General features: G+C 34.9%; 1 protein-coding gene across 2 annotated transcripts in view; it reads left to right on the top strand.

The window, feature by feature from the left end:
* Window positions 1-24,812, top strand: part of SHPRH (SNF2 histone linker PHD RING helicase) — a 74,486-nt gene that overhangs the window by 29,959 nt on the left and 19,715 nt on the right. For both annotated transcript variants that reach the window (XM_019744488.2, XM_019744489.2), the window contains exons 15-25: window positions 6,409-6,497; window positions 8,853-8,945; window positions 10,961-11,068; window positions 12,019-12,161; window positions 14,472-14,645; window positions 14,948-15,010; window positions 16,017-16,242; window positions 18,175-18,318; window positions 19,527-19,628; window positions 20,221-20,292; window positions 23,073-23,261. In XM_019744488.2, the coding sequence (XP_019600047.2) occupies window positions 6,409-6,497; window positions 8,853-8,945; window positions 10,961-11,068; window positions 12,019-12,161; window positions 14,472-14,645; window positions 14,948-15,010; window positions 16,017-16,242; window positions 18,175-18,318; window positions 19,527-19,628; window positions 20,221-20,292; window positions 23,073-23,261 (1,403 nt within the window). The remainder of the gene's footprint in view (window positions 1-6,408; window positions 6,498-8,852; window positions 8,946-10,960; window positions 11,069-12,018; window positions 12,162-14,471; window positions 14,646-14,947; window positions 15,011-16,016; window positions 16,243-18,174; window positions 18,319-19,526; window positions 19,629-20,220; window positions 20,293-23,072; window positions 23,262-24,812) is intronic.

The following is a 24,812-nucleotide window of genomic DNA, read 5'->3' as shown; positions in this document are numbered from 1 at the left end:
CATCATTGGAAAATAACAATCCTAAATGTTTATGCACCTAAACCAGGGCTTCAAAATAAAACAAAAACTGATAGACCTGCAATGAAAAATAGACAGATCCATTATTATATAGTCAAAGATTTCAACAACCCTCTTTAATTATTGCTAGCACAAGAAAAAGAAAATAAGTAAGGACATAGAAAACTCAAACAACACTATGAACCAATTGACATAATCAGCAGCTATAGAACACTTTCCCAACCAAAGAATATGCATTCTTTTCAAAGTGTATATGGAATGTTAACCAAGACAGGGCATATTCTGGGCTGTAAAACAAGTTAATAAATTTAGAAGGGTTCATGTCTTACAAAGTATATTCTCTGTCTTCAGTGCAATTAAATTAACTATCAAACAGAAAGATAAGTGGAAAGTCCCCAAATATTTGGAAACTAAATAACATACTTCTAAATAACCCTTGAGTTAAAGAATAAATTAATTCTGTAAAACATCGTCTACGTCTCACATTATGTGCTTACCACCAGTCAGTTCTACCATCATCATATATTTGACCCCATTTACCCTCTTGTACACCTGAGCTCTAGGTAACTTTACTAACAATTGTCACCTCAATAAACTTTCATTAAAAAATTAAAAGGGGAACTGGGAAGTATTTTGAAGAGAATTAAAATGCAAACACAATTTATCAAGATATGTGGAATGTAGCAAATCAGTAATTAAAGGGAAGTTTATACAACTAAACACCCATATTAGAAAAAAAAAATGTTTTAAGTCAATGACTTCAGCTGATACCTTAAGAAACTAAAAAATAAAAAGAAAGTGAAACTTTTAGAAGAAAAGGGATAAAATATTTGTGAATTAGGATTAGGCAAAGATTTCTTGGCTACAGCACCAAAAGCACAATCCATAAATGAAAAAAAACCTGATAGATTTGACTTCAAAATTAATAACTTCTACTCTTCAAACGGCACTCTTAAGAAAATAAAAAGAATAAGGCATTGAATGGAGAAAATACTTGCAAATCACCAATCTGAGAAAGGACTTGTATCCAGAATGTAAAAAGAACTATTTAAAACCAATAATAAGAAAATAGCCCAATTAAAATAGGCAAAATATTTTAACAGATACGTCAGTGAATACAGTAGTACCTCGGTTTTCGAACGTTGACGAACATTTCGGTGTACAAATGCCATAAACCCTGAAGTGAATGCTTAGGTTTTCAAACACACCTTGGAAATCGAACATGTCTTGCGGCTTCCACTGAGTGCAAGATCCTGAGGCCTAGCTGTCGGCTGTTTTTGAACGTTTCAGAATTTGAACGGTCTTCCAGAACGGATTACATTCGAAAACCGAGGTACCACTGTATATAGACATGGCAAAAGGCACCTGAAAAGATAGAAATTCAACATAATTAGTCATTACATATATGCAAATTCAAACCACCAGAATACCTCTGTGCCCTTATTGGAATGACTCAAACTGATCAAATATTGGCGAAGATGTAGAAGCAGCTGGAATTCTCATACACTGATGATGAGAAGATAAAATTGTACAACCAGCTTTCTATTACTTCATTTATTCATTAGCTTCATTTTTATGTCCTCAATTTACTTTTATAGTAATCTTGGAATTAACTCAGTGCCTCTGTCTTTGTGTTAGAATCGTTTATTCTTTGCAGAAATTTATTCTACATTTCCTTCATGGTAACTTTTCTGGCTGACTCAAGTGTTACTTTTTTGCAACTTGAATGAATCACTGAGTGCTCTTTTCAACAGCTACTTCAATCTGTTATTCCATTTGTAATATAATAAGAGATGGTATAGTTTTGTAGCTTTTATACCATAGTGACTCTTAGAAGCTTTCTGGTAATAGTGAGGAAATTACTGATGTAAAGGTACCTTTTTAAAAACTGCTTTTAAAACCTTCTCTAATAGCTTTGGTTTAGAAAATTTGATTTTTGTCTCTTTAAAACTAAGTTTGGATATAGCCCTTGAATTCATATAACGATTTCATAATGGTGAAATAATGTACAGTTTTAAGCACTTTGATACAAGTGCTTTATTTCTGTATTCCTCACAAAATCTTTGGAGTTAGCTCCTCATTATAATGTAAGATCTGGAAAAGCATTTCATGGTAAATCCCACTTCCTCCAACTAAGGTTCCATTATTCTACTTGGGTACACAATCACGGAGAGAATGTACCGTTCTCATGTACCTAATCAAACCTTAAAGAAATCAGATGCCCGGAAACAATTGTAGAATACAAGGAAATGTTCTAAGCCTCTTTGAATGTAGTGGCCTGTCTTAACATGTTGCGTACAGCGGGGTTTAAATCCCTCGTGAAGATTCTCGTGATCCGTACGCAACGTGTTAATTTATTAGCTCTTCAGCATAATAGAACCAGAACTAGAGTGTCTCTTATCATCCCGGATACCTGGGTAGAGTGAGACAAGCTGAACAGAAGTAGCTCTGGACAAGAACTGAAAAAGATGAGGCTTCTTATTTGCTATAGTTGTAGTCCTGTGAACTTGAGTATATCATTCAAAGTTTTTGAGTCTCACTTTCCTTATATATCCTATATTCAATGGAATATAGACAATACCATGTGCTTTGAAGTATTGCTCTTAATATGAAGAATGACGTTATTGATTGTGATAATATTGAAGTGACTGCAAATTCTCACCACTTTTCAACCTGCTCACAATGCAAATTTTATTAGTAACTAATAATAGGAGAAAAGGGTATATTATTACATATTCATGATAAAACAGTTCAAATACAGCACATGCACCTTTGTGAGCAAATCTTCCCTCTAAGGCATTACTTAGGAAATCTTCAATTTAGCTGGCAATGTTTGCAAGTTTGGATTTTCTCTAATAATTCTTAATCATCACCGTCATCATCATCACCATCTCAATTGCTAAGTATGCATGACACTAGTATTCCAAGCATCAGTCTAAAATCTAAAATGGTCTGTGCTTTACAGTCCATAGTGAACAACTAAGTGAGGCAACTTTTTAATAGAAAATAATATATTATTTCAATTCTCCTTTATTTCAACTTGGAAATAACTAGGCAAAAATTGGGAAATCGTGTCATATTTAATACCAGTTTCTCACAGTCCCAAATTAATGGAGTTTCCATTCATTTAATTGTGATTAAAATCTACAGAATACTTGACTATCTGATAAGCAATATGTGGGCTTGGTCTTTAAAGTACATGAATAATAAATATACTGTTTAAAATATTTCAGGTTCCTTAAATCCAGCATCTTATCTGAGAGATGATCACACAAGCATTTTATATGATGCATAACACTTTCATGTAAATATTCCATTTTATCCTCATAATTACCCAATGAGGGTAATTACCCAATGAGGTATTATCATCCCCATTTTATATAATATGAGAAAACTGGAATTTGAAACGCTTAATTGCTTTCTCAAGATTGTAGCTAATAAATAACAGAGAATTTGCTCTGGATATTTACATTTCAAATCAAATATTTAATGTTTTCATTATACTATGTCTGCTTCTTTATCAAATACACATTTGTAAGTGTCAGTATTATGGTGTTTATGTAGGTTGAAACTCACTATCATATTTCTAAAATGAAGTGATATGTTAGTTGTAGATTGTCACAATAATAAAAATAAAATTCAGATTTCCCCTCTTGATTCTAAAACTGCATTTCTGATTTTGTTCTTTGTTGTTAGGACTCAGAAGCTTAGACACTTAATTTCTTCACTTGGCCTAATTTCTCATCTCCTTTTCAGATTTATTGTCTCCTTTTCCTTGCTGTGAAATTATACATGATAAGGGGATTGGGAAAAAAAGGTGTTTCATGTGATTGTTTCCAAACCCTGTAGCACTCCAGCAGGGTCATCATGTAGTTGGCTCCTATGTGGCGAAATACCGTGCTATGGCATGACAGGAGGTGTATCCCTGCTCTTTTCAGATGTTTCCACTGCATTCCCGCTGTATTTCTTGGTCTTTCTGTGGATGGAAACTATTGCTAATTGTTAAGAGAAAGTCCTATTAGAAAGTCCATTCTTTATTTAATTGTAATCAACTTAATTGTGATGGATTTGTTGCTTTTAGTTTCCATTGCTTAACATCACAGTGGTATGTTAAACAATATACATGCGTTTTGAAAAATAACATTACATATTTCACTTAAATAATTTAATTTCTTCCAATGCAAAGATCAAACAATGTAGATCTAACTTCTAAAAGGGATCTAAAATTAATTTCAAACTCTACAAGGATTTACTTATATGCAAATGTACATAAATATAATGCATATTCTAAGTCCTAACTGATTATGGTATTAAAAAGATGGTATTATTCCAATTTTGTACAAAGCATTTTCTGTACGTATTTTTTGGAGAAAATAGGTTGGCAATATCAAATCCAGTACAATTTGTTTACTTAGGTATGTTAGTGCCATCAAGTGGCAAAAAATGAGTATTTCCACATTTGTTTCAAACTTGTGTAACTTACCTAATATGCAGTTTTGTGTCTTCTCCAGAAAGCATGTCTTGTTTTAATAAGCATAAAAAAAATATTACGGTGAATAGACACTTAAATATCAAATTCAACTGCTTAAAGTTTAGTCATTATACCGCCTTTAAAAGGTATAGTAATTATAAAGAGAGAATTATTAAATGAATTATTCTCTATAAGTGGTAATGTAAATATTAATACAATCCATATGTCTTTTGAAAAGCTTCACAAGAATCTTTAAAATTAATAAAAGGGAGCTCATGGTGTGAGGGTAATTGAGTGTTACTCCTACATTATAATGTGACTTTATTATTGAGGAAATAGTCTTTTTTTATCAAAGTGAATAGAAATTGGCTGGCTCTAAAATACTACGAAAATGTGTGCTTTAGAAAGCTTTCTGTTAGGTAACTGGTAGTACTAGTTATAAAGCAATGGTATAAAGCAAGTGTTTTGCACAGCAGTATAAATGTATTTAATGTCACTGAACTAGATACTTAAAAATAGGTGGAATGGCTGAAATGGTAAATTTTATGTTATGTATGTTTTACAGTAAAAATACCTTTATATATTATATAAAATATATATATATTTATATATAATTTTTAGTGGTTTTCTCTTTTTTGTTAAAGCTGATTATATATAATCAGCTTTATATGGAGAGAAAGCTTGGGATTATGTCCTATTAATAAGCACCATGGGTGACTTGCATATATATATATGGAAAGGAAACTCATTATGGCTCTGATTAAAGTCCTAAATCCACGATATTAATAAAACTAGATTGAAGTTTTTTTTAAAAAAAAAGCAAGTGTATGTGATGATCAGGAAATAAAAGCTTTTTTTCTAATAAATTGAAACTGGAATGAAACTAGAACATCTCTATACCTTTTTTTTTCCCTCAAAAAAACAAAAAAAAAACAAAGTCACATTTCTCCTTTCCTTGAGGTGTCATTAAACATTTTCTTAAAGAACCAGATAATAAATATTGTATGCTTTGCAACCCGAAAGATCTGTTGCAACTACTCAACTCAGCTGTTACAGTGCAAAAACAGCCACAGACAAATCAGTATGGCTGAGTTCCAATAAAACTTGATTCATGGACCCTGAATTTAATTTCATAAAATTTTCACAAAATTCAAAATATTATGTTTTTGAATTTTTTTCAACTATTTAAAAATATTAAAAAATATGTAAAAGCCATCCTTAGCTCATGGACCCTACGAAAATGCAGACGGTCAGATATGACCCATGGGCCATAGTTTGTCAACCTGCACTTTTAATTGGTACTTTTTGAATTAATTTATTTGAATGAACTGCTAAGTAAGAATAACAAAAACCAACCAGCATAAATCTCAGATTAATTGTGATTGTTGTGACCAGAAATGGAAAGAAGAGTCCCTAAGTTGAATGTAGTTTTTAATTACAATCCATTTTGGCCACCAAGAAGAACAGTACCTATCAAGAAGAGTATATTGTTTTTCTACGAATTATGTATAGGTTGGTCATAATGTTAAGAATACTTGTGTATAAATACCTGTAATTACCCCAAATTTGTCCTTAATTTCAAGCATCGTGATGACTACTAATTGACGCACTCTTACTTCAATAAGAGAAAAACCATTTGTCTAAATTAGTTAATTCAGAATTTGTTTTTCAGCATAATTTTAAAACATTATAAATATATTTGATTGGTATTCCATTCTATAGAATTAACAAAAAAGGAGCTATCAACTTTTTCACTAGGGCAATCATTAATACCAAGTCAAATTCCTTTTCTCAAAATAATAGTGAATTATAATTGTTAAGTTGTATTTTTACAGACATTTGTAAACATAGATAACTAGATCACATTGGGAGCTAAATATGTAACTTTCTTATGCTTTAAGTACATTTTAATTCTTTAGGTGAATATGCATTGGCAGCAGAACTGTATAGAGAAGTGCTGCGTTCATCTGAGGAACACAAAGGAAAACTCAAAACCGATTCACTCCAAGTAAGTAAAAACTAAACAGTTTAAGATCTATATTTCATTTGTTTTTTTAAAAACTATTTCTGAATATTTAAGAATATAAAGGGTAACAAATGGATGGAGTCTTAATCTCTGGGAATGAAACTTGGCATTCTGTCCTATTATTAAGTTGGTGTAAAAGTAATTGCGGTTTAAAAAGTTGAAAATAATTGCAAAAACCTCAATTACTTTTGCACCAACCTAATAATAAGCACCCTGGGTGATCTGCATATAAAGTCTTCCCTCAGTGTCCTGGGGGGATTGATTCCAGGAACCCCGTCTCTTCCCAGGATACAAACATCTGCAGATGCTCAAGTCCATATATAAAGTGGCATAATTTTGCGTATAACCTATATTTGCATATAGGCTACAGCAGGATATGCCTACACATCACTTTGTGTGGATTCAGCATAGTGCTCAGTGTGTGGCAACTTCAAGTTTTGCTTTCTGGAATTGTCTGGGATATTTTTTTCCCAATATTTTTGATTCATGGTTGGTTAAATGTGCAGATGTGAAAGCTGTAGATACGGAGGGCCGACTATACACGAAAATTTGAGAATCACTACTGTTCCATATGCTCAGGCCAGTTTTGGCACAAGACTCACTAGATAAATCTAACCTACATTAGAAAAACAGCTTGAAGTATTTTTTCTTCAAAGAATGAGAACAATTTTATCCCTTTTGCATATGAACATCAATGTATTTATTCACATGGTTTTCACCAAAAAGAAAAGAAAACATGTTAAACTCAGCAGTGCAACTAAGTAATAATAAAACCTATCCAATGATCTTCTAATTTAATTTTTGGAGGCCTTTTAGGGAAGTTTGGATATTTGAATTACACTGTTTAATTATTAAATTTCTTGCCATTCTTGGTTCTGTCCAGTGGATTACATAGACAAGGCTCTCTAGCTAAATGATAAATAAGGACCACTTTTATTAATCTTAGTAAGTTTAGGCTTGAGTCCTTGGTGAGGCTTCTTTACCATTCAGTTTGCTTGGGGGAAGTGTGTTTAAGGGAGAGGAGAGAAAATTAAATACAAGTCTACTTTTATTCTGCTTCGATAAGGATTGTAGAAGGCAGGCCTTGGACCTGAAGCCAGTGTGTTTGCCTCCTCGGAGAAGGAGGAAATGAAAAATAACATGCTCCTGAATAATAGACACAAAAATAAAAGAGTGGGCAAGAAGACTGTTAAGTCCACTATGCCTGAATTCGAGAGTAAGCAGTCAGCCTGGTTTTCAAACCCATGTACTGGGAAAGCTTGGCCCTCTGAACGTCTTCTTCTGTACAGTCAGATTAGCCACGCTGTTCCCTGGGGATAAAATGTGTAAGGTGGTGGAGAGAGACAAGTATTCCCCCCAGTCTCTTCGCCCACGTTGTGCGGAAAGCACAAAGATCCTCTGCCATGAGCTCACATAGATAAGAGCAGCGAGTTTCTACTGCTTTGTTTCTCAGTGTTATTTACACATTAGTTGTTCCTACTAAATCTGAAAGTAGTGCTGATTGTATTATCTAGGAAGCCATGTTGAAAAGACCTCAGACAGTTGAGTAACTCATCAGAGATTTTCTCTAAAATCTGTACCATGGCCCTTAAACTGTAGCCAAACAGTAAACCTTTGTAGTTTCAAATCACTGCCACCAAATTAGATCTTACTTGAAGGACTCTTTCCTGATTATCCTGTAGCCCTAATCCATCTTCCCAAGTTAACAGATAGAAGTTACTTTCACAGTATTCTTCTCATAGTGCTTGACTCCAGGGGGAGTCTCTAACCAGTTGCAGACACAATATTGTAGTAAGAAACCTGACTTATATTGTATACAGAGGTACAAGATAGGGTTTTCTCCTTCGTACACCATCTTCACCTCCAGCCCCTCCCCTTTTCAGCTCGAAGTTCACCAGATCCAGGTCAGAGCCCTGTTTTATCATAAATAATTGCTGGGCTCTTCCAGACTCATTTCCCAAGAGACGAGGAATCAAGTCTATGCAGTCTATCTTTTTACCTTACTAGACTTACTGGCATATTCATTGTTCTACATGTAGACAAATGCATGTATACTACAAGAAATATACCTATATTACATATCCTGCTAAATGTATACCCTTCATAAGCCTATATTTTTAATTGAAGAAAACATAGGCCATTATGAATTAAGGCCTTTACTATAAAACTGATTTTGGTTTTCTCTGAGAAAGTTGGTACTCAAATTTTAGAGGAAAAGTGGAGTGCTCTGCTCTGAAGTGTGGTGCCAGCGCTCTCTATGCTGTTATTGATAGTGAGTTCTCTCTTTAGAGTCTCCTGCATTGGCTCTCATAGTTACTGCCTTTTGTGTGTTTGTAGAGACTTCATGCTACCCATAACTTGATGGAACTGTTGGCAGCCAAACACCCAGGGATACCTCCTACCTTGCGAGATGGCAGGCTTAAGGAAGAGGTAATTGCTCTTTTTTCATTCTGTCAAAGAATACTTTTCTCAGACTTCATGCTCAATCTAATTCATAGTTTATAAGGTATACAACATTTAAATAAAGGTAATCATGTTTTCCTGCTTCTATGACATTCCAAACTTTGCTGCAGTGATTTTGGGTGGCAGGGAATGGCAGTACTCCTATTTATGTTGCTTCTCTGCTGACCTGCTCATAGCTATATGGTAATGGCTTGTTGTAGATATGCTTGGTGGTATTCAACAGCACAGGATGTAACTAAACAGCAAATAACCAAAGGAGACCTTGTTGATGACATGACATATCTGCAAAAGATATAGTTTAGTAAAAATAAAAAGTTTTGCACTTTCTCCTCCTTTCTGTGTATTGATTATGGCTGTAAGCAAACTCAGATTTTCAGTGATATTTTTTATGTCCTCTCAAAGAAGTTCCCTCGGCAGTGAGGATTGCCTCTTGTTGGAAAGTGATATTATAAATTATTTCGCTATAAATTGTTGATAAGCTTATTATGCTAATTCACCTACGGGTTTTTACCTTTTTAAAGATCAAACAGAGATGGCAAAGCTTAAATCTGAAGAGTGGTGTATATGTTTGAAATGTATTGAACCCCTAAGTAGAGCCTTTACTTAAACGAGAAAGGTAAAAAATGAGATTGTGTAAGTATGTACAGTACTTTCTTGATGTGAGATGGCAGTCTGAGTGCTGGAAATTTTCCAGTGAAATTTTGTTTCCAGTGCAAGCATCTAATCTTTGCATATAACCATTCACTCTTAGTTTCAGACTTTAGTGATAGGAAACTCTGGAAGACTGTACAGTCTATTAGTTGATAGATTTAATGACCATGTAATTGATCCAAGAAATCATATATTATGCTTCAGCCCCCACTTTTTGTAAATGAAGTGACCGAAGCCCAGGGAAGCAATTTCTTAACCTAACAGATGTATCTGTTTAGTCAAACCTCATGAAATTGCCATTTTTATAAGTTAAACGTGGTCTAGTATTGGTAATTTCATCTGGTTTATAAGAATAAAATTTTTCAGTATTTCTGTTGCTTGCAAATTTTGTGACCCTTCTTATCTTGGAAAGTTGAAAGGGGAAGAATTTTGAAATCCTTGTTGTGTTAATCTGCTAGGGCTGCCATAACAAAGTACCACAAACTAAAAGGCTTTAGCAACAGGCATTTATTTCTCACAGTTTTGGAGTCCGGCGGTCTAAGATCCAGGTATCAGCAGGGTTGGTTTCTCCTGAGGCCTCTCCTTGGCTTGTACATGGCTGCCTTCTCTCCGTGTCTTCACATAGCCTTTGCTCTGGATGCTTGCATCTCTGTTGCCTCTCTTTTTTCTTTTAAGGAGACCGGTCACATTGGCTTAGGGCTTCACCCTTATGATCTCATTTAACTACATTTACTCATTTCATCACCTCTTTAAAGGCCCTGTCTCCATATATAATCACAGTAGGGGTTAGGGGTCCACCATATGTATTTGGAGGGAACATAATTCAGTCCATAACACCTGTGTTACTGTATATCCTCAAGTATAATATTATTTCTAAGCTGGAGTAGAGTAATTCCAAGAAATTGTAATGACTAAATCGGATAAATTCTAAAAGGTATCCTTGCTTTGCCTCATAATTTGAAATGTTACTGTTCTTCTCCTTTCTTTCTTCCTCCCTCCCTCCCTCCCTCCCTCCCTCCCTCCCTCCCTCCCTCTCTCTCTTTCTTTCTTTCTAAATTAAAAAGTTAGAAATTTGGGGAACAAACCCTTGGGATTTCTTAAATTTTATGACTTACAGGTAGATAGGTTAAATATGTTCTCTTCAATATGTACCTTAGGAATTTGTGGCATGACTTTTATTATATTCTCTACAATATACTTATAGAGTTTTATGCTTAAGTTGAGTTAAGTAGCTTTAAATATATAAAATAACCATGTCATTCTTAAAACATCATATTAGTTATTTTCTAGACCTGGAGTGAAGGTTTACATGGCTTCCCGTTTTCACACAGGCCAAACAGCTGCGAGAGCATTATATGAGTAAGTGTAACACAGAAGTTGCCGAAGCCCACCAAGCTCTGCTTCCTGTGCAGCAGACCATACGTGAGCTCCAAAGAAAGGTGTGTCCCCAGAATGACTTTTCTTACTTCTCTTTGTCTCCACATAGCATTTTGGCTTTTGTGGTGGTGTGGGGAGAAACTTGAACTTTCTTATTCCTCTTGGAATGCTAAGCCCCTAGTACGGTGCCTGTCCAACAACAAAAGTTTATTTGCTGTTAGCAGTGTTTATTGAGTGAATGAGCAGATGTATAGCTAACTCACCTATCTTGAGGTTATTCTCTTCCATTTCTTTTAAGCTATTGTGGGTTCCTGTTACCTTGGGTATATAACAAGTTGTCTTTGAAGAAGGTAAAGACTTCCATAACTTCCTTTTGATCTTAGATGTGTGTGTTACCAAAAATCTTTTCTTTTAAGATGTCGGAACATTAAAACCACAAGTATTTTGCTTACGGAAAGCGTGCGTTTTGTCATTTCTAAAATTTCTCTCATGAAATCAGTAGCAAAATCTGAAAGAGGAACTACACAAAATGCACACTCATGCTTTTTATTTTAACCAGTTGCTCCGCATTTTATTCTTCCTGATTCATTAATTAATATACAGGCATGTAATTCTGTTGGTTATCATAGATTATTCATTGAGTAGAATCCAGCTCAATTAGTTGAGTATTAGCATAATGTCTTTACGCTGAGAAGAAACCTGTTACCTTTTCAAATATATGGAGTGAGGACCAAATTTTCGTTTTGGTCAAGTATTTGTTTAGCACAACTTTGTTATACAAGTGTATACAATAAATTTTCATTCATCTAGTGAAGTCAGGAAACAGGTGTCCTTTAATTATATATGCAAGAGTTGTACTCACCTTACCCAGTATATACTTGTCTCCCCTCTATTATAATTCCCTTGAGTAGCATTTCTTGCTTCCTTTGAATTTTTCACAGCACCCTTCCAAGTGCTAGAAACATACTGAGTGCTAAAAAAATGAATTGATCAGCTATTGTCTTTATTACAGATTTATTCTAATTCTCCTTGGTGGCTAAATGTGATCCACAGAGCAATAGAATTTGCTATTGACGAGGAGCTTGTTCAACGAGTGCGAAATGAAATAACCAGCAACTACAAGCAACAAACTTGCAAACTTTCTATGTCAGAAAAGTAAGAAAATAGTACAAAGTAGAATAACTTGAGTAGTCACCTCAGATATTCAGATTGTTTGGTATTAAGAGGTGCAATTAAATATTAGAACATGCTGTGGTTATGAACATCTGGATTTTATATATTGTTAAGAGTACATTTCGAATCAAAATATGAGGTATAAGTCTAAATGAGAAGCTTTTTAATCTATATATTAGCTATTTTAAAATAGTCTCTCTTTAGTGCCTTAAAAAAATTTTTTTTAAAACTGTTTAAGGTATTTTCTTTATATCTCTGTTGGTCAAAGTGGCTTAAAGCCAACAACTTTAAGCAAAGTTTTAAAATAGAGTGTTTTGTAGAATTTTGTCCTTGGGGTAAGGCATTTTATACTCCTTATATAATTCATTCTCTGAGTTCTAAGCATCATAGTACCACGATGGCCCAAGTTTTATATTGTAGTTAACCAGCTCTCTATTCCCCATCTTTCTTCTCATCAATACTCACCATTCTTCAGGGTCTTCGTAGGTAAATTAGATTATTGCTCCAATAATCCAATATAAATGGTGACTGATTTTTCGCAAAGAACAAATTTGCTTTTATTCAAAAGTACCCTCATTGCATAACCCAAAGGAATGTTATTTATTGTGGGAATTTAGGTGTCGTGGCAGAACTGTTGATTCTAGGTAGGGAGACAGAATCTTTTATTTCTTCTCAGATTGCATCCCAGTATATGATCAGCATTGGGATTAATGTTAGTTTTCAGTGAAAAATTCATCATAAAGATATCTTTGAAATGTTTTTAAATGTTTTCATTTACTCTTCCAAAAGCTTTTCCAAATGTCTACTAAAATCCTAAACAGATATGTTACATTTTCCATCTGTCATTATTGACTTGGATGTACTTTATTACAGTTACCATCTTTTTCACCATGTAGAACCTGATGGGCTTCTTGTTTCTGAAATATGTAGTATTTTGCACTCGTGATTGCACTTCCTTTTTCCCTGATAAGCTCAAGAATCGCTGTTCCAGAATAAGTTGTATTTAAGTCATGGTTCTTTTCATCCAGTTTAAAAACTACTATATCCTAATGTGTTCTGCCAGCATCTTGGAATCAGCTGATACAAAAATATTTTAAATACCTTGAACTTGTTTTTCTTAAACCACACAGAAACTACTTAAAAGCTGCGAATCCCCATATTAGAACATATTCCCTATTAAATGTTTTGAGACCCCAAGGCTGTAAACGGACCAATAGGAAATGTAAAATGTACCATTCATTATACAAACATTCTTTTAAACAATATCAGACATAAATAGAAAGTAATAAAACACATTTTAAAATACGTAAGTTACCTACAGGTAAGTTAGCGTTGTGTGTGTGTGTGTGTGTGTGTGTGTGTGTATAAATATATATGTGTGTGTGTATATACACATATACATACATACATACACTCCATGGACAGAAAGCACCATAGATTCGTGTTATGAAACGTTGGGGAAACCTTCAGGAAAGAAAGTTGGCTCTTTTGAACAATTTGAAGAGAAGGGCATATGATATTTTAGAAAGGGGAAGGATATACATGTAACTTAAAAAGCAAACAAATCATGTTTATATTTTCCATTTTCTTCTTATTCTATACTTTATTTTTCCTTTCATAAACCCTTATATGCACATCCATACATTTTTTTTTCTTAGCCTATTTCATTCACAATTTATCAGAATAGTTAAGAGTGTTGTGTTTGGATTTAACTCCTAACTCTTCCACATAATAACTTAGTAACTTAAGTTAATATGTTAAGCTTTATTCATAACATGGACACAGTAGTATCTATTGAGATTTTACCAGAAAAGTGTTTGGCAAAGTGTCTGGTACATAATAAATGCTTAATAAAATATATGTATAGGTAACAAGAAATATAACTCTTGGCTCATTTTCTTCCCAATTTTCTGTCTTTATTTTTTCATCCTGCAGTCAGTCATCTCGCCACATAGAAGTAGAATTTGAGGATTGACATCTGTAGTCAGTCAGCATTAAAAAGAAAGAATGTGACAGTCCTGATCCTTCAAAGACATCTGAGACAGGGACAGAGATTTTGAGCACTGTTTTTTCAGTTCCTGACTGCAGGAACTATCGCATTTTTTACAGTAGACAATCCAATGTTATTACTCCTTGTCTAGTAATAGATACCAATTGAATACATTCCTAAGGTAAACTCAAATGTGACTAGGTGAACTGTTGCATCGTTTCTTTAACGATCATTTTCTGAATTTGAAGAAATTGACCTATGCGTTTCTTTGTGTTGTGTGTGGTGCTGGTGATGGGAATCAGGTTCCATGACTGCAGAGGTCTTCAGTTCTTACTTACAACACACATGGAAGAGCTAAATAAATTCCAGAAGCTAGTAAGAGAGGCTGTAAAAAACCTGGAGGGTCCTCCATCTCGTGAGGTTATCGAGTCTGCGACAATCTGCCACCTTCGACCAACCAGACTTCCTCTCAACTGGTATGTAATAGGAGAAATCTTATGATAAAAAGGGCATCTTTCCATTAAGCAACATTTCTTCTGAGAGAAGAAACAATGGTTCATATAATAAAAGTTTTTTCATTTGAATGAAGAGAGAAATAGAACTGTATTATTAATCTAACTTTGAAAACGAAACTCTGAACAGCTACATACTTAAAACCATATAATTTTTTTTTCTAAAATGGCATATTTATTTAAAAAATGAAGTATAAAATACCCTTTCTTAGAAATTACCTGATTGCTGGTTATGTTTGTGTCTCTGATAATTTCTTCTTTTCCAGCTGTGTCTTTTGTAAGGCTGATGAATTGTTCACAGAGTATGAATCGAAGCTATTTTCTCACACGTAAGTTCTCTGATCATTTCCCATCAGGAAAATGAAACATTTATAAGATTTGGTGTTTTAAATTATAGGAGTATATTTTCCTCACAGTCACTTTCTTTATATTTTTTCTTATTAATTCAGAAAATTTGGCATTTGATCATTTAACGTGCTCAGTTTTAGTGATACAGAAATTTACTCCCCAAATGTTCATGTCAGGTAATAAGTAAAGTCTAATTGAGACAGTTCAGGAGAGTAATGGACTCTCGAGTCCAACAGGTTTGAACTCAAATCCCCATGCACTTCTGAGCAAATTACTCTTCTAAGCCTCAGTATCCTCATTCATGAAATGAAGATAGTAACAGTTACCTCATGGAGTTTTCTTAATATTTAATAAGAATATACTGAATTGCTTAGCGTAGTGTTTGATGCATGGTAAGTGTACTATAAAATGTTAGCTCTTATTATTTATTAACATACTTTCTCCAAAACAAATTTTGAGTCTTCATCCTGTATCAGGAATTAAGCTACTTAGTGAGTGCATATAGCTATGGCATTAGCAAAGTTATTTCTATTTTACCAAAATGGAGATTGAGGAAAGACTAAGTCCTGATTGCCCTTCCCCCACCACACCCCCAACCCCCCAAAAAGAGCTTGACAGTGTACTTTTAGATCATCTTGGGGTTTTCTGGGGGTTTTGTTGTTGTTTTTGCATTGTTTATTGTGATGGTAGTCGGTATTTTGTACTCTTAATTCTCAGAGTAAGATTTTAGCGTGGAATTTATAGCCATTTATTATGCCAGATGACTCTCAAGAAACACTGGTCAAATTATGATGCCTCAAGCATTTTCAGAAGTGCTGTGGTTTTTCCAAAGACTTGCAGGCATGATGTTGAATGTAGACATGACATTGAAAGTTGGTGAAATTGTCATTGCTGACCTTGTTCCCTGTTGGCTGTGCTAATACGACTTTTACAGCACTTTTTACTCGCCCACAGTAGTTACTGTTATTTTGTTGTCATAATCTTCAGAGTCAAAGGCCAGACTGCAATATTTGAGGAGATGATAGAAGATGAAGAAGGACTGGTGGATGATCGAATACCTACCACCAACCGGGGTCTGTGGGCAATAAGTGAGACAGAGCGATCTATGAAAGCTCTACTATCATTTGCAAAATCACATAGATTTGATGTTGAATTCATTGATGAAGGAAGCACTTCAATGGATCTCTTTGAAGCTTGGAAGAAGGAATATAAGGTACAGTATTTTAAAACTTCCTTCCAATATCAAAACTTCTCCTCTACATTCATTTTAATTGCTACTTTCCTTTTTCTCTCTTCATTTTTAAAAAATCTACTTAGAAACTGGCTGTGTCATAATTTCTCTTTCCGTAAAATGTAATGATTATAATGATGACTAATACCATGTTTCCCCAAAAATAAGACCTAGCCGGACCATCAGCTCTCATGCATCTTTTGGAGCAAAAATTAATATAAGACCCGCTATTATATTATATTACATTATATTATATTATAAAGACCCTGTCTTATAGTAGTATAGTAAAATAAGACCGGGTCTTGTATTAATTTTTGCTTCAAAAGATGTATGAGAGCTGATGGTCCGGCTAGGTCTTATTTTGGGGGAAACACGGTCAATACAATAATGCTGAACAAATAAGGAACTTCTATTTATTCAATTACTAAAAGAAAATCATTATTACAGTGACATTTTTATTAAGCTTTTTATTTAGTTGTGAAAATGGTCATTCTGTTCTTAGACTGATCTTACACTGCTATTATGTGAAATTAGAGGAGGGTCTTTTTTTTCATTTTTCATTTTGTTATACTTTTGCTCTCAGCAACCATCAGCAACCTTGAACACTGGAGAACATAGTAAGTATTTCTCAACATATTAGTCTGGAAAAGTGACCCCTCATATTAATATTTTAATAATTTCATCATAACTCTGTCCTTTAGAGGAGATTTCAGAATTCATTAATTTTGAATTATTCTTTGTATTTGGATTTGTTAGTCCATTTTCCTACTTTGCAGGTGAGATGGGTGAGGAAATGAAAGAAATGTTTTATTTATAAGTTATAATTCTATTTACTATGTTTTTTAAAAGCTAAAGTTCTTGCCTTTTAAAGCAGGATAAAAATTTCTATCCAGAAAGAGAAGATACGCTGACTAGACTATTAATTCATATGTTTGATAAATTGGGGAATCATACTTTTATAGTTTTGAAATCATTGGTTCATAATAATGTTTTTCTGTTCACAATGCTATTAGACATGTACAAGCACAGAAACACAGTGAGCTATAGCCAGCTGTGGAAGAAGTCAGTACTGTGTAGTGTCTCCTTAGCTCTAGATTCTTCCTCTGGGCTCAGTTTGGCTACAAGCTGTGGGTCAGAACAGCGCTTATCAAGTAGTTCTCCCAGAACTTTGTGTATTTTTTTCACATAACGCTGTAGACTAAACGTTGACAGCAAAGTAAATGAATGAGCTACTGCTCCACACATCAGTCAGGGTCTACCTCAAAGTATGGTAGTGAAGAAAGCATATCAAAAATTTTATACTGATGCCATTTCCAAACATTTCAGAAACACATATAACCAGATTATTAGTATAATTTCAATGAAAAGGACAGAATCAAATCGTAAGTCCAATTCAGAATAGTGGGTACCTCTTTGTTGGGGGTTGAAGGAAGACTATGTGAGGAAAGGGGTGATACAGTTGAGAAGGAACACAGAGGCTTTCTAAGGAATTGGTACTGGCCTTTTCCTTAAATTGGATGATGGAGACTCAATTATGTGTTTTAGGAGTCTGGTTTTCAGATATACATATTATTTTGAATATGTGAAATGTAGTAAGAAATATTTCTTTAAAAAATAAATCAAATTTCACCAGCCTAGCATTAATCATTAAAAATCTTCGGTCCTACCAAGAAATCTTTAGGTATTCTGTTCCTGAGAATCTATAAACAGGCAGTACTCTGCAGTGTCCTATGGAGATTGTCAGTGGTACTTCCTCATCCTAAAAATGGCCCAAGAATCACTTGTACCTTAGACACTTAATGAAAAAAATGTATGTGTCATAAGACGTCACTGAAGACTTTGACTAGAGCACCTCTGTTTTAATCAGTTTTAATTAGTGCTTTGTCACTGTCTTTGTCTTCTCTGTTCCTCCAGTTGCTTCATGAATATTGGATGGCTCTGAGGAATCGTGTATCTGCTATTGATGAACTTGCAATGGCTACAGAACGACTAAGAGTCCGTCATCCTAAGGAGCCAAAGCCCAGTCCTCCCGTTCTTTACATCATTGAACCACATGAGGTAATTTGCCAGGAAATCACAGAAAAGAGCACAGCATAGGTATCACAGAAAATCCAAGCTCCATAAAAGAGAGTCCAGGGAGTGGTCTCTTCAGTCAGTGTGCATCTGATCTCACCTCTTTCAGTTTGACCCATATGAAATTTTTTTATTTTGTTCATCAAAAGTAGTCAAAGACGGGGTGACCGGTTAGCTCAGTTGGTTAGAGCGTGGTGCTAATAACACCAAGGTTGCTGGTTCGATCCCCGCATGGGTCACTGTGAGCTGCGCCCTCCTTAAAAAAGAAATAGTCAAAGATGAGCAATTTCATATCTAATACTTGCTTAAAATTCACTATTTTGGAGCATTTGTTTGTTTCTCTCCAGATTGCAGAGCACCTTCTACTTACCAAAACCTAGATATTGTTGGTCAATATCTAAATATGTGTCCTATTACCTCACCTTTTTCAGAACTAGAAAAATCTTCGCTAAAAACAACCAAAAACTTCTTTTGCAGTGTTTGCCTTTGCTAATGATGATATTGACAACTACTAATAAACCCCTTTGTATCTCAGAATTAAAAAGTAACTTCATCAACCTTTTCTCTTCCATATTGAAAAATACTATTTTCCTTGTAATTTATTTTTATTCCTGATGTGTGTTTAATCTTTTAAATCTTTTTCTTTCTATAAAGCTTGGAGACTGTAACTTCGAAAAACTTAGAAATATTCATTATATCCTATTCATATACTATACTCTATTTCACTTAATTTTTAAAATAGAATTCTTAGTAAATTTTCCCCGTGAAAACAAACTCATTTTTATACTCCTTTTCTGTCTACTGTATTCTACTGAGGGAGGCCAGAAACCTTTGGATTTCTTAAAGTCACTGGCCAGAGAAGCATATCATTTCATTTTTCTTTATCCCGTGATGTATTACTTAAAAATGATGCACAAGTAGAATTTGGGCTGATTTTTATCCGACATGAAGTGTATAGGGAAGCTTCCTATTTAAAAGAATTCTACATTGAATTTTGTCTCCTATAAAGCAAAAAATGTATATATTCTCTTTTGAAATATATTATCTAGTATCCATTTTGCAAATTTGAGTTTTCACATGTAAATGAATTTTCTTAAAAGAGGACACATTATTGAGGAAGTATTAATTATGCATGTTTAATATAATTTTACCATCGTTCTGAGAGAGAATAAAGAACTTGTTTTGTTTTTTAGGTAGAACAGAATCGGATAAAGCTACTAAATGATAAAGCTGTTGCTACATCACAGCTTCAGAAAAAACTTGGGCAGCTTCTTTACCTAACTAACTTGGAGAAGGTATTGTTTTAAAAGATACTGTTTTTTCCCATGCCATGTTATCACTAAACCACTTGAGTGACTTACTCCATTTAATCTGTCCCATAATTAATGGTGCAGATTATTTTAATCAACCTTTTATTTGTTTGTGTTAATTATATGTGTCAGAATACTACCTATGTCTACAGTAGATACACAGATCACAAAAAGGTGAAATCTATAGAAAATATGTTGCACAGATACTATTATATAAAAGTGTACACTGTAAAATGTAGAACAGTGTAAACAGACTGCAGTTCAAAGGCTTGAATAGTGGATGTATTACAACATACCTCTAGGCAAAGATTGCATTATATAATATATATTATATATATATATATGCATTTATTAATGCATATGTAGATTTTTTTAATTTCTTATTTGAAACTGTAAGATGTGTTTGGGAATCCCAGGAATGATAGTGTTCGGTAATATATAAATTATTAGGTCATCTCAATTATCGGGTTATTTAAATTGTGGTTGCCAGCAATTACTTCTATAAATGAGTTGTAAAACATGTATCAGGTTTTAAAATGCAACTAATAACATTTTTCAATTCTTCTTTTTTGAATAGTCTCAAGACAAAACGTCAGGAGGTATTAATCCAGAACCTTGTCCAATCTGTGCTCGGCAGCTGGGAAAACAGGTGAAATTACAATAACAATCACATGCATTTACAAACCTCTTTACAGTTTTCAAAGGCTTCTATATACATCCTCTCTCCCAATCCCCCGCCCCCAATCTCTGTCAACAGCTTTGTATGCAAGGCAAATATTATCTCCAAAGGTTAGTGATATGCTCAGTGCCACATTATATTTGACTAGTGTTTTTCCTTAAATGATAGGTAAAACCATATTTCTAGGATAACCCCATTGTCTTCATTAAAGATGCGTAGTTTTGAATATTGTTTCCAGTCACAAGATTGGGTCTGAGTAATTTGACTTTGTTGGTTTGACATGGTTATTTGGTAATTGCATAGAAATATAATATAGACACCTACACTTCCTTAAGTATTACAAAGGTATAATAACACAGTTTGTACTTAACATTATTAATGTCTAATACCAGGCTTTAAAGTACAAATAACAGCAATCCTAGGTGAATTTAGACCATTATAGCAATTAAATATATTTCTTTATGAATATTGGTATACAATGTCCGAAAACTTGATGGCACCATATTAGTTCTTCTCAAAGAGATTACTTTTATCCTACCAACTGTGATTTATGAAACTATAAATTCCTACTTTGTATGATAAGTCAGTAGATATGATATCAGAATATTCATTGTTTTTCAAAATTTGAAAGACAAGCGTATTACTATTTAAATGAGTAAAAGTATTCTCGGGTTTGTTTTGTTTTTCCCCCCAGTGGAACTGAGAGTAGAAAGTTAAATATATATGAGTTCTACATTCTGACCAGCAATAATCAGAAATAATCTTTTAGTTTCTATAATTTATGGAGAAGGTGTGATTTTAAAGGAAACTTTATTAATAATAAATCTTAAAGGGATAGATATTACATTGGAAACAGCAGAAGAATAGTAATGTACAGATACTGATGATTTCTGATAAAGTCAGTAATAAAAATGTGATAGAAGTTATCATAAAACTGGAAAGGATCATGATGTAAGTAGTTGTTTTTGGTTTGGATGAGATTCATGCTGCTGGATTGTCTCAGAAATGGTATTTAATTTTGTCCTAACATGGCTGATTTTAAAGTTCTTTCATGTACATTATTTCATGTAACTATATAATCTGACTCGCCTACACTTAGGAGAACATATTGATTGCAGTAAGAGTACCAAATACTACTTTTCTAACTGTTTATATCCCAGATCTTCAGGAGCTCTAGATCCTTCCCCTTTACCCTCCTAGTTCCACTCCAGTCCTCATTTACAGACTATGTTGGCGATAATTCATACACTGGCTGCTGTCCTGTAGGCGTGGCCATTTCTCTTCTGTTCAGGCCTTTTCAGTCAGCTTCCCGTCTGTCCTGATGCTGTGGTGCCAGAGGCCTCTGATTTCTCCTCCATTGCAGGTGGACCTGTCTTGCTCTTTAGCTTGTCTGTTCTGAGCTCTCACGAGCAGCACCAATCCTCTCAAGTGGAGGAAGTGCCCTGTGGCACTGGACATGCACAGGGTACAGGATAGGGCCTCTCTGTGCCTACAAAAATGCTAGCGAAACAGTTCTTCCATTTTCCTGCAGCCTCAGCTCCTGAGGACTCTGGCACAGTCCTGATAGCAGCATGAACAGCACCTGCCAGTAAACCCAGATAGCGCCCCCACCTTCCCAGTCATTGTTCTAAAGCAGGGTGTCAAAACTGTGGCCCGAGGGCCAACTGCGGTCCGCAATCCATTGTTAATTGGCCCGCAGCAGATTCCAAAAATGTATTTAGTTTACTTAAATAAACCAGGTGAGGCAATACATACCTCCAGTGAGTGGCTTGGCTGTTTGTGTATTTTACCGCATATGGCCCTTGGTAAACAGCGTTGAAAAAAGTTTGGACACCCCTGTTCTAAAGGGAAGCTCATATGTTGCATTTTCTTTCCTCTTAGTGTGAGTTCTTTTCCAAGGGGTTTTTAGTTTATCCTACACAATACCTTGGGAAGGCCCATCACATACCTTTCCATACTAGTCCATACACATCCAGATCCTAGAAAAACACAGCTGAGGGCTTCGGAGCCTTGCCACTCAGCATCACTCGGTTTTTATTGTTGTTATTTGTTGCCAGGTGAAAAGGTTAAATACTTAGCATAAGATTCTGTAGCTTTTAGAACTGACACCTGGATTAAATCTAATGTTCCTCTATGTGCCCCCGTTGCCAAAAGGGGAGAAGACCCCATAAGATGCTCCAGAGAGGATTATTGTACTTTTCTTAAAATAAGTCATGGGGTTTTCAAAAATATATTTGTTTATTTGGGAGTTTTTTAAATATACCCAGAACTACTTTTAAAATAAATCTGAGATACTAGTCCATCTTATTCTCTGTATAATAAATGCTCTAACATGTGAAAATGTAAATCTGTTTAATAAGTTGTATGGAGTATATCGAGTATGATATTTTCTCCAAATTAATGTTGCTCTTAGTCCCTGTATTATATCTGCCATTAGAATGCTGAAGGAGTAGTTTGCATTTTTCCTAAATACTGAAATGATAACACTAACTTCCCATAAAATAACGATGACCAACTGTGTGCCACTGTTGGGGTGAGCAGAACTAAAAACCGAAAGCTTACTCTGGTTAGACTTTAAAAAGAGTTAATTTTAAAGTACAACTTACCTTTTTTATGACTTTAAGAATATTAATACTATGAAATATTTAGGAAGTGAAATTATGACTCTCTTCTCCTTTTATGCATGTATATTTGGAAGGAATCTCTGCTAGCATCTCCCTGAGGTGTGTTCTGTGTGTTTTCCTTTTTAGTGGGCAGTCTTGACCTGTGGCCACTGTTTCTGTAATGAATGCATTTCAATTATTATCGAGCAGTACAGTGTGGGGTCTCACAGAAGCTCCATTAAGTGTGCCATTTGCCGCCAGACCACATCTCACAAAGAAATCTCGTATGTCTTCACCTCAGAGAAAACCAGCCAGGAGGAGGACATCCCTGTGAAGGTAGGTTAAGAACCCGTAGAAGCAGTCAGCGCTATACAGTAGGAATCAGTATTTGGCAGTGAAATCATCAAAATCAGAACCGGGCTGGCACAGTGAACAGGTGGAAACCACTGCCGTCTGCCTGTGGATACACTGCTTGAAGGGCTCAGCTTTACCTTCCTCCCTCTCCTTATGGGAGGAACACAAGAACACTTTTGCCATCATCGTTAGCAGGAGTCATGCCACTGTGGCAGAAAGGTAACATAGGAGAATTCCAGTTCCCTATTATTTTCTATATTGTTTTTGTCTACTACAGAGTTCTGGTTAAACTAGAGATTTATTTAAAGAAAACTTTTCCCTCGTTCTTTCATTTAGCCTTTGATATCAGGAGAAAAGGACATGCCCAGCCACATTGAAGGAGAACATAGGTTGGGTATTGAAGTTAGTGACGTCTGTCACAAGGAGGTAGTTGCTTCTAAATGCTGTGGATTGATAGTTCAGTATACAGCCGAAACTTGGCTTTATCTTCCTATGTATCTTTTTTTCCCATGTTTCATTCAGAATTTTAAGAAATTGACTATAATTTGAAATCCAACCAGGATCTGTAATTGGACTGTCTGCCTAAGGGACATTTATTTAATGAAAAGTCTTTACTAGACTTTTTTTTCTTTATTTTCCTTAAACATGCTTTTTTCTTTTTCTTTTTCTTTTTTTTTAACCTAACCAAACTTAGACAAAGGACAAGTCAGTATTTATGAATGTGATAGGGAGTAGGCGCCAGAAGGAGTAGTCGAGAGAATGGTGCAGTGGCTCTTAAGCAAGACGTGGTCAAATCTTTTTCATTAATTCTTTCTCCTTCAGGATCCTTGATGCTCTCTTTTCACTTATGTTTAAGGATGGTGTTTTGTGGGTAGAATTAACTACATGTTGTTCAGATGTCAGGCAGTTGTTAGGATGCCCCCCTCCCAAGAAAACAACAGTTGAATTGAAGCATATCTAAGTGCTATTTATCCCTCCTGTTATTTCAGTACAACCGGAAAGTATCAGTCGCTTTGCTCTAGTGTGTTGACATAAACAGAATCCCAAAGTTGGAATGAACTTTCATCCATTCATTCTTTCTGTACGTGCTCATTAGACACATACTGTGTGCCCAGGAGTGTGCTGGGCCTCACAGATGCAAGCAACTCATGAATAAAGCAGATCTGATTGCTGCCCCCATGGATTTTATAGTGTGGCAGTGGGGGAGGAGTTGGAGTTGAGGCAGGAAGCACAGATATTAGACAGTCAGTATAATTATACAGTAGTACAATTGTGGGAAGCTCTGCAAAAGAACATCAAACCTGCTTCTCTGAGAGAATGACAGTTAAGCAGGTGTCTAAAGGATGAATGGATTAGCCAACCTGGGTAAAGGGTAGAGTTATCTTTTAGGGAGGAGGCTGCCAGACAGAAAAACAGTATGTGGAAAGGTCTGCCACAAGAAGGAACTCAAACAGAACTGAATGAGTATAGTGTAGAGAGTGGGATGAAATGAGTCTGGAAACCCAGGAGGGGCCAGATGTTAAAGGGCCATCT

Source organism: Rhinolophus sinicus, linkage group LG05 (genome assembly GCF_036562045.2).
Source record: "Rhinolophus sinicus isolate RSC01 linkage group LG05, ASM3656204v1, whole genome shotgun sequence".
Taxonomy (NCBI): Eukaryota; Metazoa; Chordata; class Mammalia; order Chiroptera; family Rhinolophidae; genus Rhinolophus; species Rhinolophus sinicus.
The sequence above is the reverse complement of the archived record's forward strand: the minus strand, read 5'-3'. Positions and strand labels throughout refer to the sequence as shown.